The 18,337-nt window shown below is 42.5% G+C and overlaps 1 protein-coding gene across 5 annotated transcripts in view; it reads right to left on the bottom strand.

Moving 5' to 3' along the window:
* Window positions 1-18,337, bottom strand: part of nedd4l (NEDD4 like E3 ubiquitin protein ligase) — a 464,330-nt gene that overhangs the window by 123,826 nt on the left and 322,167 nt on the right. For all 5 annotated transcript variants that reach the window (XM_060852432.1, XM_060852504.1, XM_060852582.1 and 2 more), the window contains one exon: window positions 11,883-11,933. In XM_060852432.1, the coding sequence (XP_060708415.1) occupies window positions 11,883-11,933 (51 nt within the window). The remainder of the gene's footprint in view (window positions 1-11,882; window positions 11,934-18,337) is intronic.

Below are 18,337 nucleotides of genomic sequence, written 5' to 3'. Positions count from 1 at the left end.
GCAATATTCCAGATGTGGCCTCACCAATGTTTTGTGTAACTGCATTAAGACATCCCTACTTCTGAACTCAAATCCACTTGCAGCAAAAATCCGATCCAGCATTTGCCTTTTTAATTTCTTGCTGCACCTGTCTATTGTTTTCATTGACTCGTGTACAAGGATGTACATTTGTACATCCACACACTTCCCAATAGTTTACCATTTGAATAACGTTTTCCTGCTTTTCACTGTGAAGTGTATAACTTTAAATTTAACAAGGTTGTGCTGCATTGTCATGTGTTTTCTCACTCACTCAACTTGTCTAAATTACCTTGAAGCATCCTCCTTAGCACATCACTAAGGTTGTGCTATCAAACTTGAATATGTTGCATTTGGTTTTCCCACACCATCATTTATATGTATCGTGGGCTGGGGGCCAATGACTTCTAGTCCAGTAATGTTCATTTTTATGACTCTCAAAGTATTTTCAAATTTCATCATAATCTTACTGCCCCCTACATTCTCTGTAACCTCTTCAGGTCTACAAATCTCAAATATCTATACCCTCTCTATTTTGGACAATTGTACATCCCCAATTTTATTCCCTCCCTAAATAGTAGCTGGCATAGGCCCTGAATTCTGGAACTTCTTCCTTAAGTTTTTCCATCTCTCTAGATTTCTTTTCTCCTTTAAGCCAAGCCCGATCTGTTCCAAGACATCATGCAATTCACTGTCAAATTTTGATTTGTAATGCTCCTATGAAACAACTTCAGACATTTTCAATATTAGTGGTGCTATATTAGTGCAAATCTTTGTTGTCAAATACAATTTGTATTCGTGAGCAACTCAAAAATCACCCTTCCCGAAATCCATAATCACTATATCAGACAAGGGTAATCATTAAAATAGTGCTGTGCTTACTCATTAATTTGAATTTGGCAGAGGAATTTGCTAGAACTGCAAGAGGATCAGTTTGGCAGCCAAAGCATTTGTAATGATCTCATCGTGACTTACTTGTTTATAACTTGCACAGAGAACATGCTGCAACCCAAAGACTTGTAAAAACAAAGACGACAAGCTAAACTAAATCCCCTTTACTATCCTTTTGATTTCATCACACAAGTTAGCAGCATGTACTACTACCCTCTATGACCAGCTCCACGTTAAATCTCAAAACATTCTGAAATGGTATGAATTGTTTGAATAATTACATTAGGTCATTTTCTGTCACAGATCAAGCCATCATTGGAGACATGACTGGGTCTGATCAAAGTGTTTAAGATTACTACAGAAAAGGTCAACATGAAGGTCAATAGTGTGGTGAAGTTCGCAGGCTGGCTAGAATTTGGAGTCAGATTATTTGGTGGGGCAGGGCAGCAGGCGAGGGGAAGGAGGAGGGATGGGTGGGTGAAATATATAAACTTCAACATCTGGAAGTTATAGATAGGAATTAGCAGCAACTTAAATATAATGCAGGAAAATGCAAAGTTGGTCATTCTGGAAGGGAGAACAAAAGAACAAAATGTAACTTAAAAAGAGAAAAATTGCAACACGAAGGGACTTGGGGGTATTTATGAATGAAACACAATGCTAGCAGACAGATGTAGCAGGTGATTAGAAATGCTCATGGAAATTGGCCCTTATTTCACAGGAGAAGCTATTATTGAACCTTTTGTTTGGATTAGTGGTGCTGGAAGAGTACAGCAGTTCAGGCAGCATCCGAGGACCTATTATTGAACCTGTACAAGGTGCTGGTGAGTCCACACCTGGAATACTGTGAGCAGTTTTGGTCCCTTATTTAAGGGGATATATTATTTGGAGGACGTTCAGAGAAAGCTCACTAGGGTAATCCCTGGTAAGGATGGATTGTCTTACGAGTAAAGGTTAAACAGGTTGGGACTCTAACTCTGGGGCTTAGAAGAATGAGGATGATCTCATTGAAACACACAGGATTCTTAAGAGGTTCATAAGTGGGACTAGGACTACAGAGCACAGATTCAAGAATGAAGGAGCATTAATTTAAAAACTGAGATAAGAAGGAAATCAGTCTGTCAAAGGGTTGAAAGTCTTTCGAACTCCTTGCTGCAAAGAGCAGCTGGTGCAAAGTCCTTGTATACATTTAAAGCTGTGATAGATAGATTCCTGTTCAGTAAGGGAATCAAGGGTTACAGGCAAATGGCAAGAAGGCGGATGTGAAAAGCATTAGATTAGTCATGCTCCTACTGAATGGCAGAACAGGCGCCAGGGGCTAAGTGGCTTACACCTGTCCCTATTTCTTAAAAATGCTACAGTTTTGTCTCCAGCATTAGTTCAATCTCAGCATTTGTTTTCAGTTCTCTGCACAAATACAGTTCCGTAGCTATGAACATCTCTCTTCCTGGCAACATCACAAAAACATGGATCCAACAGCAAGTGAGCAGAGGCAAGGAGAGAGTTGAAAATAGAACCTAGAACATTATTCTAGTTGGGTGAGCTTACGGATGTAAGTGGTTTTATTGATAACACAGATGTGTGAACGGCAGCTCACTTCAGGGTAAAATAGGATACAGAGGTTGTAAACAAACCTAATGAAGGGCTTATGCCTAAAATGTCAATTATCCTGCTCCTCAGATGCTGCCTGACTGGTTGCGCTTTTCCAGCACCACACTTTTCAACAATGAAGTTCAGTCTCAGACAGTTATTGCAACTAGACTCGACATCCACAACCCATTCTGAGCTGGCTTCCACATTCTACGCTTTGTAAACTTTAGTTTACCCAAAATTCGCTTGCCAATGTCGTAACTTAATCAATCAGCCATCATGCATATGTTCGCTGACCTAAGTTAGGCCGATATGAAGCAATCCTTTAAAACCGATTTTCAAATTCTCGTCCTGTGCCCTCACCTCTTGATGTCTGTAATCTCAGTCAGCATGACCACGCTCCAAGATGTGCTCTTTTCACTTATGTTAAGGGATTCCTTATTTAAATTGGATCCAGAGTGGTAATTGAAGCTTCAACTGTCAAAGTCCTAGGCTATGCAATGCACTTTGTATAACCACCCCACCTCTATATCTCTTGTCCCTCCTTTAAGATACTTGTGAAAACCCAGCTCTTTCTCCAAGCCTTTGACCATCATGTTGGATGTTGAAAGCATCAAGTCTGGTTCCAACAATAATTTGATGCTTAATATCATTCATTATTACATTTGTATCATGATTAAAAAGGGAAAGAGTAAGTAAAGTGAATGTCAAAAGTTTTACACAGATATTCCTGTAATGGCAAATGAAATGGAAAAATATTTGCTTGGGACGTCAATATAGAAAACCATTAAGAAACAGCAATGGGGGAGGTCACCTGGTCCCTCAAGTCTGCTCTGCCATTTAACAGGATCAGGGCTGGTCCTACCTTTTGCCTATAACCTGTGATTCCCCTTCTGATCATGTATTCAATTGCGATGATGCTGTTCGTTTAATGAGGTTATGTTGTCCCTGTTTTTTCTCAAAAGAGGTTGTAAAGGCAGAGGTTCCAATATGTCTGGAAATACTTACTTGTAAAAGCTTTTAAGCGTTTTTTTAAAAACTTGTTCAATGAAAGGGGGTGACCAGTTCTCCCAGTTTAGGGTGTGGTTTGGTTTTTGCAGCTGCTGGTGAAGTCTTAGCTGGGAACCCAGAGAAGCTGCCGGGGCCCCAGAGAAGCAGTTCCATGCTGATCCTCTCTCCTTGACTTGCCACTTCTAAGAACTGTGTTTAATTTTACCAGTTTTTGCCAAGGGAGCGTTTAAAAAGAAGTTGCTCGTGTTTAAAACAGCATCATTAAACGTAGAGTCAATTGGATTTTTAGATTCAGTTCTCTTTTGTTCATGTTTCATTCATTAGTTTGTGAATAATTTCTGCTTTGTTTAAAACGGAGTGGTTTGGCCAACTGCATCACTCCTGGTATAATATCCATTCTACACGCTACACTCCTTTAATTGTAATTCAAACAGTTTCATTTATTTTTCTCTTTCTCTTTTACCTCTTACTCATCTGCTGAAAGCAATTAAAAGCAAATACAATAGAAAAAGGACAAATGGCCCCAGCAGAACAAAAAGAAAACGGACTGAATCGCTTTAGCAGAACAAAAACTAAAAGAGGGAGGAAGAGAGAAAACAGAAAAAGGGGGGGGGGGGGGGGGGGGGGGGGGGGGGGGGAAGGTAGGGGGGCGGAGTTTGAACTTTAGAAATCAGCACTTAGACAGAAAAGTCAACATAAAAGGATGGAGGTGAAGCTGAAGGTAATTTGTATGAGGAAGAAAGTGAGATGAGCAAACCCACGGTAGCCAAAAGGCCTAATGGGGATCTGTTTAAATTTATTCAAGCATCACCTAAATTTGATGAGAAGCCTTTTTCATCTCATTTGAAAAAGGTGGCTAAACAATTGCGATGGCTAGTGACCATGTGGGTTTTGTTGATCCAAACAAAATTTGTAGGTAGAGCTAGTGAGGTATTTGAATCACCATCAGGGGAAGTATGTGGGGCATATAAAGTCAGTGAAGAAAGCCATCTTCAGTGCATATGAACTTGTGCCAGAAGCCAGAGACAACATTTCAGGAACCTAAAGAGGGGGGCCTTGGTCAAACCTACATTGAGTTTGAAAAGATCGAAGTTATTTTGATACATGAATGAGGGCATTAAAAATAGAGCAAACCTATGACAATCTTAGATGATTATTTTGAAGGAGTTCAAAAATTCACTTCTTGAGGTGATGTGAACTCGCGGAAGAGCAGAGAGTTAAAACAGCAAGGTTAGCAGCTGAAATGGCTAATAATTATGAGTTGGTTCATAAATCAAAGTTTTACTTCCAACATCAAGTTCAATCCATGAGGGATAAAAATTGGAGAAGAGAGAAATTCTGACGTGGAAAGAGAAAGGTAGATCTCGGTGAAGATCATAAGGATAACTTACCACAGAATAAAAAGGAGATCTTTTAAGGGGAAAGAGAAATTAAAAAGCTCTGCAATAAAAGTAGGCCATGTGAAATCACAGTGTTGGTGATTATATTTAATTGAACAACAAGGAAGTTATCAAAAATTGGGATAAACTACTGAGTTACCTTCCAGAGGACCTGAAAGAATTATTGCTATCGCTTGGGGAGATACGTGGAAATAAGTTGGGAAGTACTAACTTAATTATGAATGATGTAGATATTGGAAATGTTTTTCTAATTAAGAAACATCCTTACAGGCATAACCTTCTAAAGTTGGCACAGGTTCAAAAAGGAGATTGACCGCATGCTCCAAGATGACATAATTGAAGTGAGTTTCAGTGACTGGAGCTGACCCATACTAATATTGCCAAAACCATATGGTATCCAAATGTTATTTGGACTACCACAAAGTCAATGCAGTTACAAAGATTGATGCATATCCGATTCCATGTATGGAAGATTGTATTGAAAAGGACATAAGCAACTTATATTTCAATGTTGGATTTGCTCAGATGATACCTTTGTCCAAAAAGGTGAAAATAATTCTGGCTTTCATAACACTGAATAAACTATCAATTTAAAGTCATGCTATTTGGCATGAAAAATGCACCAGACACATTTTAAAGACTAACCATTAAGATAATTTCTGGATTACCCAATTGTGTGGTATATAGAACATAGAACATAGAAAGATACAGCGCAGTACAGGCCCTTCGGCCCTCGATGTTGCGCCGACCGAATCCTACCTAACCTACACTAGCCCAATAACCTCCATATGCCTATCCAATGCCCGCTTAAATGACCATAAAGAAGGAGAGTTCACCACTGCTACTGGCAGGGCATTCCATGAACTCACAACCCGCTGTGTAAAGAATCTACCCCTAACATCTGTCCTATACCTACCACCCCTTAATTTAAAGCTGTGTCCCCTAGTAACACCTGACTCCATTAGCGGTAAAAGGTTCTCAGTGTCGACCCTATCTAAACCCCTAATCATCTTATACACCTCTATCAAATCTCCCCTAAACCTTCTTTTCTCCAATAAGAACAGCCCCAAGTGTCTCAGCCTTTCCTCATAAGATTTTCCTACCATTCCAGGCAACATCCTGGTAAACCTCCTCTGCACTCGTTCCAATGCCTCCACATCCTTCCTATAGTATGGCGACCAAAACTGCACACAATACTCCAGATGAGGCCGCACCAGAGTCTTATACAGTTGCAACATGACCTCAGGACTCCGGAACTCAATTCCTCTACCAATAAAGCCCAGTACACCATATGCCTTCCTCACAGCACTATTTACCTGGGTGGCAACTTTCAGAGATCTGTGTACATGGACACCAAGATCCCTCTGCTCATCCACACTACCAAGTAGCCTACCATTAGCCCAGTAATCCATTTTCTTGTTACTCCTACCAAAGTGAATGACTTCACACTTAGCTACATTGAATTCCATTTGCCACCTTTCTGCCCAGCTCTGCAACTTATCTATATCCCGCTGTAACCTACCACTTCCTTCCTCACTATCCACAACTCCACCGTTGGTGACTAAGTGATTCTTAGTCACATGCGGAAGGACCATTTGCAACATTTAACAGAATTGTTCAATCGAGTTTGGGAAGCAGGCCTGGTGATAAACTTGGAGAACGTGAGGACTGCAGATGCTGGAGGTCAGACTCGAGTGTGTGGTGCTGGAAAAGCACAGCTGATCAGGCAATATCCGAGGAACAGGAGAATCAACATTTCAGATATCATTCCTGATGAAGCGCATATGCCCAAAACGTTGATTCTCCTGCTCCTCGGATGCTGCCTGACCTGCTGTGTTTTTCCAGCACCACCCTCTCAACATTGGTGTGAAAGCTGGCTAAAAGTGAGTTTGCCAAAGCACAAGTCACCTTCCTCGGCTATGTTGTTGGAGATGGAAAAATGTCCCCACAGAATGCAAAAACAAAGGTCAATGGGGAGTTGCCCATACCATTGGCAAAAAGAGCAGTACTACAATTCCTAATATGAGTAGGTTTTTTTTTGGAAATTTGTACCGAACTTTAGCAGTATGGCTGCTCCACTCACAAATACTAAAGAAGGCAAGAAGCTTCAGTGGATAGCGGACAGTCAGAAGGAATTTGACAGCCTGAAAACTGTTAAAAATCACAACACCTGATGAAGGAGCAGCGTTCCGAAAGCTAGTGCTTCCAAATAAACCTGTTGAACTATAGCCCTGGTGTTGTATAATTTTTAACTTTGTACACCCCAGTCCAACATGGGCACCTCCAACCACCACCCCAGTGTTAGCCACATCTGATTATGGAAAGCCACTCAAGGTGGCTATCAATGCAAGTGATGTGGGAATCAGTGCTGTGCTCTGACAGGAAGACGATGGGAAGTTAGAAAGAGCTATCAGATATATCTCCAGGAAATTAAACATTCAACAGTTGAGAAGGAGACGTTCAGCTTGGTGTTAAGTGTTACTGGTAACATAACTGCTGAAATGTTGTAATGTACTGGAGACAAATCATATACACTAATCATAACTGATTAAAGTTTGTGGGGAAATTTAAGGACAAAAGCTACAGACTGTTTAGGCGGAGCTTGATGTTACAGCCATTCTAATTTGAAAATTGTATCTGGCAGGACGAGAAAACATGATTACCAACCCATTGTCAAGACTTGGATGAGAAATGGAGAAATGAAACAGAATGTAGTACTGCATGCTTGCATGTTTATAGAGGGAGAGAGGGATCGAGATCGCGCAGAGAGCGAGAGAGAGAGGGATCGAGATCGCGGAGAGAGAGAGAGAGAGAGAGAGAGAGAGAGAGATCGAGATCGCGCGAGAGAGCGAGAGAGGGAGCGAGATCGCGCAGAGAGCGAGAGAGAGATCGAGATCGCGCAGAGAGTGAGAGAGAGAGAGGGATCGAGATCGCGCAGAGAGCGAGAGAGAGAGGGATCGAGATCGCGCAGAGAACGAGAGAGCGAGAGCGCGCGCGATGGCGCGGAGCGAGAGAGAGAGAGGGAGGGCGATCGCGGGTGGAGAGGGAGACGCGCGGAGGGGGAGAGAGGGAGTGAGAGTGGGAGAGCGCAAGAGAGAGTGCGAGAGAGAGCGCGAGCACAGCAGAGCGGGAGAGCGAGACTACATGCGAGAGCAAGAGAGAGTGCGCGCGCGAGAGAGAGAGAGAGAGAGAGAGAGTGCGTGAGCGCAAGAGAGCGAGAAGAGAGAGAGAGCGAGCGAAAGAGAGATAATGAAAAAAAGAAAGGACAGGGAACGAGCGCGCGCGCGCGAGAGAGAGAGAGTGCAAGAGAGAAAGAAAGAGAGAGAGCGAGAGAGAAAGAGAGAGCGAGAGAGAGAGAAAGCGCGAATGCACACACGAGCGAGAAAGAAAGAGAGGGAGAGAAAGAGCGAGTAAGGGAGGGCGGGCGCAAGTAAGGGAGGGCGGGCGCAAGAAAGGGAGGGCGCACAGGCGAGACGGAGAGGGCGCACAGGCGAGACGGAGGGGGCGCACAGGCGAGACGGAGGGGGCGCACAGGCGAGACGGAGGGGGCGCACAGGCGAGACGGAGGGGGCGCACAGGCGAGACGGAGGGGGCGCACAGGCGAGACGGAGGGGGCGCACAGGCGAGACGGAGAGGGCGCACAGGCGAGACGGAGAGGGCGCACAGGCGAGACGGAGAGGGCGGGCAGAGGGTGGGAGGACAGAGAGAGAAAAAAGAGCAAGTGCGAGAGCGCGAGCAAATGAGGGAAAGAAAGACAAAGAGAAATACAAAGAGAGAAAGACAGAAAGAGAGAAGGAGAGAAAGAGAAAGAGAGAGAGCGAAAGAGAGAGAGAGGGAGTGAGCGAAAGTGTGAGAGCGTGAGCGAATGAGAGAACGAAAGAGAGAGAGAGATAGAAAGTAAGTAAAAGAGCAAAAAATTGTGTGCATGATGTGGGGTGTGCACACGGGGTGTTGTGGCATGCATGTGTGTGGCCTGCGTGTGGCGCGCGCTGCTGGTACGTGATGTGCGCAGTGTGCGCACATGCATGTGTTAATGGGGGGAGAGAAGAGCTGTTGGAAAGGGGCAGGAAAGAGAATATCAGAGATGTGGGGACTCATAAGTAAAGGTCAGAGAGATCTTCAGCATACCTTAGCCACCTGTAAGCTACAGAAGGACACTTCAATGAAGTTAAAATAGGACAGAGCAAGCAACTGAGAATTTGGGCCAAAGTGAGAAAGAGTTCCATTAATTAAGTTTTATTCCAAGAAATATGTCTCCAGAGTTAGGACTGAATGGTAGAGGAAATAAGTGGTGAAATGAGAGACCTACTTTTACTGAAGCTAACGGTGGCACGACATCACAACTGGGAGGGAAAACAACTAATTACGAAGTACGTTTGATCAGTATTTTGAACCTTTAAAGTGCAAAATGGATATTAATTTGTGTTCCAAGTCTCCAGAATTTTTTTTCCCCTCTTTTAATGTGAAATACCGAATTAAGGTTTCATAGTAAATTCATACTTGTTTTAAAAGTAACAAATATTTTTAGATTTGGGTTTCAGAAGATGGGCAATAGCTGAACCCACTGAGTGTATTCAGGAGGCAGAAGGCTATGACAATAGTACATAGAGGGAAGTGGGAACACAGCAGATTAGAAGCAAATGGACAAAAGGGAGTAAGTGATGACCGCCTCATCTCAGACAACCAGGAAAGTAGTGCAAGGGTCTCCTGATTCTATTGTGCTTGCTAATTGGCGTTCCATTCTGTAAACTCATGAGGATGACAATTCCTCAGGGGGAACAGCCACAGTCTGTATCATCATGGAAAGAAGGATGCAGAGTGGAAGAGCACAAGCTATGGGGGATTCCAGTCAGGTGATCAGGTAGCTGTTTCTATGACAGTAAATATCATTACAAAACGTGCAGAGATACAATTGGAGAAAATATACCAGCATGGATTAATAATTGGCTAATGGGCAGAAAACGGTAGGAACAAATGGGTCATTCTCTATTAGCAGGCTGTGACTAGTTAAGTACTTCAAGGAACAGTACTTGGGCTCGAGCTGTTAATAATTTATGTCAATTAGTTGGAGATGGGGATCAAATGAAATGCTGACAAAATCATCCCAGAATTTGAAAGTAAGGTGTGAAGTGGTTTCAGATGGTTTTGGACAAGCATAGTCAATGGCAAAAACACAGCAGCTAGAAAATAAGGTGGAAATAAGGGAGGTTATCATTTTGGTTGGATAAACAGACTATTAGAGTATTTTGCAACTAGGAAGAGTGTTGCAAATGTCAATGTACAAAGTGACTTAGTTGTTCTTGGAAAACTGTCACTGAAGGCTAACATTCAGGTGCAGCAAACTATCAGGACAATAATGGAATGTTCGCCTTTATCACAAGTGGAACTGAGTACAGGATTCTGAAGTCTTGCTCCAGTTGTATGGGAGCATGATGAGACCATACTGAAATACCGCAGCTGTTCTATATTCCTTATAACATTGCCATGGAGGGCACGCAAAGGTTCTCCAGACTTGTTCCCAAGGCGGCAGGACGGTTCTATGGAGAGAGAATCTGGGCCGGTATTCTTTAGCATTTTTAAGAATCAGGGGTGATCAAATTCAAACGTACAAAATTATAAAAAGGGACAGACAGGAAAGATGGAGGTAAGATGTCTTCTCTGTTTAGAAAGTCTTGGCCCAGGAGACACAATGTAAAAAATAATGGGTATGCCAACTTAGGACTAAAATGTCGAGAAACCATTTTACTCAGAGGTTGAGAACCTTTGGAATTCTCCAGCCCTGACTTGAATGCAAGCTCAGTCATTGAGTATTTTTAAGGTGTGGATTAATAGACTTCGTATAATCAATGGCATTAAGAGTTATCGGAACGGTGATCTGATTTGATATGTCGTCAAACGTACTGAAATACAGTGACAAATGTTGTTTTGTATGCTCTACAGGCAGATTGTATCATACAAAGTATATCAGGGTAACAGAACAAAGTCTGAACACAGTGTTCCAGCCATAGGGAAGGTGCAGAGAAAAAGATCAACATTTATATTTGAGAAGTCCATTCAAAAGTCTATATAAGCAGGGCAGAATCTGCTCCTTGAATCTGTTTGTATGTGTATTCCAACTTTTATATTTTCTGCTCGAGAGAAGAGAGTGGGATATAGTACAACAGGGCGAATAAATGCTGTTAAAGATTTCAATCAGCCATAATCATTCTGAACGGCAGGGCATTCTCAATGGGCTGAAGGACCGGCTCCTATTCCTATGCTCTATATCCCACCCCAAATCGACCTTCTCATTCCCAAGGTCAGGTCCTTCAATCAGGCACTTGAGTGCCTGAGAACATCGCTCCATGGCTGGCCTCCAAGAGGCAGGGAGACTGGTGCAGGGGCTGTGAAATTCATCAGCCGCGATTGGTTGCTGGTGGGTTCAGAGACAATTTACATCAAGTGGTTCATTAAAGAGTTTGATGAAGATCCTCCTGCAAGGTGGGGGAGATCCTGCAAAATAAGTTGGAACAATTTTCCCAATGGCAGGAATGTGATCTGGGTTCTCCTGCCTGGTTCCCCACGGACCTACAGCCCATCCTGCCATCCTGATTCAACTGATTTCCACCCATCATGTCCCACTGCATGGAATCTGGTTTTCTTTCATGTCTTCACTTTTCATTTCTTGCAATTAGAACTTTTTAAATCTCAAACTGCATATTATGTAATTACTATTTGTCAACTTCCCTCATGTTATCTTTTACTCGTTTCAATCATGGCGGATTCCTGTACAATTAGTCCTGGTTGGTCACTTGGCTCTCTCAATGTAATACTTTAATAGGGCCGACAGATGATACGATGGCAATGTTGGAATTTGATATGAGGTTAAACAAGGTAATCCAGTAAATACCACTAGCAGCTTAATGTGTTCATCAGACTTCACGCTCATCCTTTTCTTAAATTTACCATGTTTTTACCCAGTCAGCAACTCACCGGTAAGTGGTTAAGAGGTACATCAACTTGCCCCAGGAAATCATCTCTTGTCTGTGAAAACAAAATCATAACATTTTCCTAAGTATTATTATAGAACTCTAAAACGCCATTAAAAACCATAAATTTAACCCAAGACAATTTATTTTTATTCAAAAATTCAAAGAGCAAAAAATTTGGAGGAGCAACAAAAAATTGGAGATGAGATAAACTTATAATTATGTCACAGTGAACATCTTCTCCACAGTGTAAATATGCACTTGAGAACGTGGTGCTGGCAAAGCACAGCAGGTCAGGCAGCAATCGAGGAGCAGGAGAATTGAGGTTTTGGGCATAAGCTCTCCATCATTCCTGATGAAAGGCTAATGCCCGAAACGTCGATTCTCCTGCTCCTCAGATGCTGCCTGACCGGCTGTGCTTTTCCAGCACCACACACAACTCTGATCTCCAGCATCTGTAGTCCTCACTTTATCCCAGTAAATACGATTTGGAGATGCCGGTGTTGGACTGGGGTGTAACAGTTAAAAGTCACACAACACCAGGTTATAGTCCAAACGGGTTTAATTGGAAGCACTAGCTTTCGGAGCATCACTTCTTCATCAGGTGGTTGTGGAGGGTATAATTGTAAGGCACAGAATTTATAGCAAAAGTTTAGAGTGATGTAACGGAAATTATACATTGAAAAATACCTTGATTGTTTGTTAAGTCTCTCTCATCTGTTCGAATGACCATGTTAGTTTCACTTCTTTCATATGTAAATCACAAAACTATTTTACATCCTCAGGCTAACTGGGTTGGATTAGGGGAGTTGTTAATGTCAATAGATGACTAATCCAGAACCGTAAAATAATGTTCTGGGGACATGGCATCAAAACTGGCATTACTATGACTGAATCTCCCAGCATTAACATTCTGGGGGTTACCACTGACCAGAAACTGGGTTGGATTAGGGGAGTCGTTAATGTCAATGGATGGCTAATCCAGAACCGTAAAAATGTTCTGGGGGTGTCAGCCCAAATAATGTATTGAAGGTGTTAGCACCCCACCCCCCATCGTGTGCTGCTGCCTGTGCCACAGTGTTTCCCTTGCCACAGCAAGGAACCGTAATGACCTCCTCAGGAGAGAGACGTGCTGTAACTGACAGGGTACCCTTTGCTGTCCAGTTCTTCCCAGGAGCTGAAAAACTACACCATGCTCTTCGCGGCTTACAACACATGATCAATGAGGATGAGCACCCCACCAAGACCTTCCCCACACTTCCACTGCTCACCTTTAAACAACCGCCAAATCTCAAACAGATCATTATTCCATAGCAAACTGCCTGGCTTTCAGGCCAACTCCATGCAGCACCTATCATGATAGGGTTGTAAGACGTGTCAGAGTGTGGATATGGATACCACCATTATGCCTGGGGACACCACCCACCATGTACGTTGCAGGTACTCATGTGACTCAGCCAGCATTATCTATCTTATACGCTGCAGGCAAGAATGCCCTGAGGCATGGTATATTGGTGAAACCGAGCAAAGGCTATGGCAATAAATGAATGGGCACCGCATAACAAATCAATAGACAGGAGAGTTCCCTCCCAGATGGGGAACATTTCAGCGGTCCAGGACATTCGACCTCGGACCTTCGGGTGACCATCCTCCAAGGCAGACTTCAGGACAGGCTGCAGCGAAAAGTGGCCAAACAGGCTGATAGCTAAGTTTGGTACCCATAGGGAGGGCCTCAACCAGGACCTTGGGTTCATGTCACATTACAGGGGACCACTAGACAGACTCAGACCCCTTTACACTCTTTTTCTCTCACACACACACATACATATATATACATTCTTGCTCACAGGCACTCACAACCTCCCACCCTGCGAGCGCAAACACACACTCCCCCTGCATACACATTTGTGGGGTGAATTTGTACTTTGTTCAAAAACTGCACGAGTCCATGTAAGACTCTTAATTCATTTTTTAAGTTTAGAATCAGTCTAAACATTATGGCACACAAGGGGCTAATACCTTCAATACATTATCTGGCTGACACCAATTGTTAAGGTTAACCTGAGAATGTAACTTTTTAAACTAGATTTGTGATTTACATATGAAAGAAGTGAAACTAACATGGTTATTTTAACAGATGAGAGACTTAACAAATAATCAAGGTATTTTTTCACGTATAATTTCAGTTATATCACACTGTAAACTTTTGCTATAAATTCTGTGTCTTACAATTGTGTCCTCCACAACCACTTGAAGAAGGAGTGGCGCTCCGAAAGCTAGGGTGCTTCCAGTTAAACCTGTTGGATTATAACCTGGTGTTGTGTGATTTTTTTTAACTTTGTATATCCCAGTAAATATGCATTGTGATGAACTCAATTCCTAATGGCTGGCATTATGCTGGATTGAAGCTTGTTTTCCAGTTCTACCTTTCTATGGTAGTACTTATAAAACTCCAAATGAAAGACCAAGTATTGGAAGGACAGATTAGATTTTCACTTTCACTTCCTCTTGGTTAGGTATGACAGTTCACACGTGATATGAACAATGGTGATTTTCAATGGCTCAAACTTATTCTATTCTTACAACTTTGCTTACAGCGCTTGTGATGCTTTAAGGTGTGAAAATCCAAATAATGTCTAATTAAACTACATTTAATCACAAATGCTTCTCTGGTGTTTCAGACGACTGCACTTCAATGTGCTACACTATGAAGCTCTCAGTAGAAACATTATGGATTTAAGCCAGTTCAGCAGCAATTAGACCCTGGCCCAAAAGGGGAACAGTCAAACCTGTTTTGTAATATTTTTTATAAGCAAGCTTGTGGAGTCAGGAACTGCTGGTCCTCAAAGTTGGGAATCAAATACTTATGGTGGTAAAGGTAAATCTCAATCTAAAATAACAGATGATATATCGATTCTGGATGAAGACAGCTTGCTGGATCTGAAATCTATGTTCATCAGTCCACAGGATTGGGTTAGAATGGGACAATATCTGCGTACAGATTATATTAACCAAAGGACCTAAGCTTCAATGATTTATAATCTGAACCGTAAAACATTAATTACAGGTAGTTCTCCAACAGCACCATAGTTACGTTCCAGCGAAAACTTGCTTAATTGAAAATTGTTTACAAAAAAAGTAAGAGGCCTATGGGAAAAATAGGGTTGGGACAGACAAGCAAACAAAAACTCACAAATCGCAACAAATCTTACCAAAGCTGAACACAAAACACAGCCTGAATAAGTTATAAATCACATTTATCAATGAAACAAAAACAAAAACTTAACAGTTCAAAGTTTGTGAGAAGATTTGTAGCTCGGGTGCTCGCTGTTGTGGTTCTGTTCGCCGAGCTGGGAATTTGTGTTGCAGACGTTTCGTCCCCTGTCTAGGTGACATCCTCAGTGCTTGGGAGCCTCCTGTGAAGCGCTTCTGTGATCTTTCCTCCGGCATTTAGTGGTTTGAATCTGCCGCTTCCAGTTGTCAGTTCCAGCTGTTCATTGCAGTGGCCGGTATATTGGGTCCAGGTCGATGTGCTTATTGATTGAATCTGTGGATGAGTGCCATGCCTCTAGGAATACCCTGGCTGTTCTCTGTTTGGCTTGTCCTATAATAGTAGTGTTGTCCCAGTCGAATTCATGTTGCTTGTCATCTGCGTGTGTGGCTACTAAGGATAGCTGGTCGTGTCGTTTTGTGGCCAGTTGGTGTTCATGGATGCGGATCGTTAGCTGTCTTCCTGTTTGTCCTATGCAGTGTTTTGTGCAGTCCTTGCATGGGATTTTGTACACTACATTGGTTTTGCTCATGCTGGGTATTGGGTCCTTCATTCTGGTGAGTTGTTGTTTGAGAGTGGCTGTTGATTTGGGTGCTGTTACAAGTCCTAGTGGTCGTAGTAGTCTGGCTGTCAGTTCGGAAATGCTCTTGATGTATGGTAACATGACTAGTCCTTTGTGTTGTGGCATGTCCTCATTCCGTTGTCTTTCCCTTAGGCATCTGTTGATGAAATTGCGCGGGTATCCGTTTTTGGAGAATACATTCTAGCGGTGTTCTTCTTCCTCTTTTTGCAGTTCTGGTGTACTGCAGTGTGTTGTGGCCCTTTTGAATAGTGTCTTGATGCAACTTCTTTTGTATGTGTTGGGGTTGTTGCTTTTGTAGTTCAGGACTTGGTCTGTGTGTGTGTGGCTTTCCTGTATACCTTTGTGCTGAATTCTCCGTTCTGTGTTCTCTGTACCATCACGTCTAGGAATGGGAGTTGGTTGTCCTTTTTTCCCTCTCTCGTGGATCGGATTCCTTGATGATCCGGTGTGTGTTCTCTATTTCTGTGTTTTTAATGATTACAAAGGTTTAATGATTACAAACAGGAAGACAGCTAACGATCCGCATCCACGAACACCAACTGACCACGAAACGATACGACCAGCTATCCTTAGTAGCCACACACGCAGATGACAAGCAACATGACTGGGACAACCCTACTATTATAGGGCAAGCCAAACAGAGAACAGCCAGGGAATTCCTAGAGGCATGGGACTCATCCACAGATTCAATCAATAAGCACATCGACTTGGACCCAATATACCGACCACTGCAACGGAAGGCTGGAACTGACAACCGGAAGTGGCAGATTCAAACCACTACAAATGGTGGAAGAAAGATCACAGAAGCACTTCACAGGAGGCTCCCAAGCACTGAGGATGACACCTAGACAGGGGACGAAACGTCTGCAACACAAATTCCTAGTTCGGTTAACACAGTTCATTCAAAAATTATTATTAATGCAGGGACAGAGGTTCACCATGATATGTCAGGTAGACTCCCTGATTCCTTTAAGTGAGCTGTATCATATATTCTCTCCTTACACTCAGAACACTTTATAATATTGAGCTTTATAATATCTAGCTTTTCTTCCAGTGTTATAGCCTGTCTTTTGCGTTCACCGCCTGCAATTTCATCACCAGGATGCTTCTTGCTAAGGTTCTTGTCACTCCATTTTTACAAAGAAAAAGGATAATCTAGGAGAAGTTACAGAGTCAGAGAGATGTACAGCAGGAAACAGACACTTCAGTCCATGCCAACCAGACATCCTGACCTTTCAGAGGAAGCAGCTCAATGTATCTCTCTCAGAAAGCTGCTCTCTGTACAGTACCGCTCACCGAAAGCTGTTCTGTTGGCACCTGACATCAGTACATGCGTGGAGACTTTGTTTCATGCGTTTCATTCTGCGCAAGTGCCAATCACTGCTGAAATTGTCCTACTGCAAACAGAGGTAAGCATTCTCAAAAACACCGTTCCTTAATTCCACAGTGATGCTATAAGGAAACTGTGCTGCTGGGTTGCACATTCAGAGAACTACCTGTATCTGAGATACAAAAATAAATGTTTGAACATAGAACAATACAGCACAGAACAGGCCCTTCTGCCCTCTATGTTGCACCGACCTGTGAACTATTCTCAGCTTGTCCCACTACACTATTCCATCATTGTCCACGTGCTTATCCAAGGATTGTTTAAATGTCCCTAATGTGGCTGAGTTGACTACATTAGCAGCTAGGGCATTCCACACCCTTACCACACTCTGCGTAAAGAACATGCCTCTGATGTCTGTCTTAAATCTATCACCCCTCAATTCGTAGCTATGCTCCCTCGTACAAGCTGAAGTCATCATCCTCGGAAAAAGACTTTCACTGTCTACCCTATCTAATCCTCTGACAAAAGAGAGAGGAAGGTAGTTGAGGACCTGGAAACAATCATTATTACAGAAGAGGTATTGTTGGTAAGCTGATGGAGCGGAGCTAAGGATAGACAAGTGTCCTGGTCCTGATGGAATGCATCCCAGGGTACTAAAAGAGATGGTGGGAGAAATAGCAAGTGCGCTTATGGTAATTTTACAAAATTTCCTGGACTCTAGGGTAGTTCCAGCAGATTGGAAAACAGCAAATGTGACACCACTGTCTAAAAATAGAGATAGATAAAAGGTGGGGAATTATAGACCGGTTAGCTTAACTTCTGTCGTAGGGAAAATGCTTGAGTCTGTTATCAACAAAGAAATAGCAAGGCTTTGAGATAGAAAACGTTGCATCACAATCTAACTCTCAAAAGAGGATAATAGCAGTTGAACACAACAAAACAAAACGATAAATGCACTTGAACAAGACTATTTTCCATCTCCAGCCAAATAGATCGAATAGAAAAGGTCATTCTCCAAGCAGGTGTTCATCGCATGCCATGATCTCACTGAAGAGTACAGCAGCTTCAGGAGACCGAATGGCCTCCTCCTGCTCCAAGTTCTCAAGAACAAAAATGAACATGCTGCATTGCAATCTAATTCACAAAAGAGGATAATAGCAGTTTTGAAAGGCAAAAGCTGGTCACCACATTTAATTTTTTAATTTCCAAAACAAAGCAATATCTTGTTAAAATACCAACTAATGCTCACTAATTATATTCCCACTTTCTCTTATT

Source organism: Hemiscyllium ocellatum, chromosome 1 (genome assembly GCF_020745735.1).
Source record: "Hemiscyllium ocellatum isolate sHemOce1 chromosome 1, sHemOce1.pat.X.cur, whole genome shotgun sequence".
Taxonomy (NCBI): domain Eukaryota; kingdom Metazoa; phylum Chordata; class Chondrichthyes; order Orectolobiformes; family Hemiscylliidae; genus Hemiscyllium; species Hemiscyllium ocellatum.
Note: the sequence above shows the minus strand (reverse complement) of the source record. Positions and strands in the feature narration are given on the sequence as shown.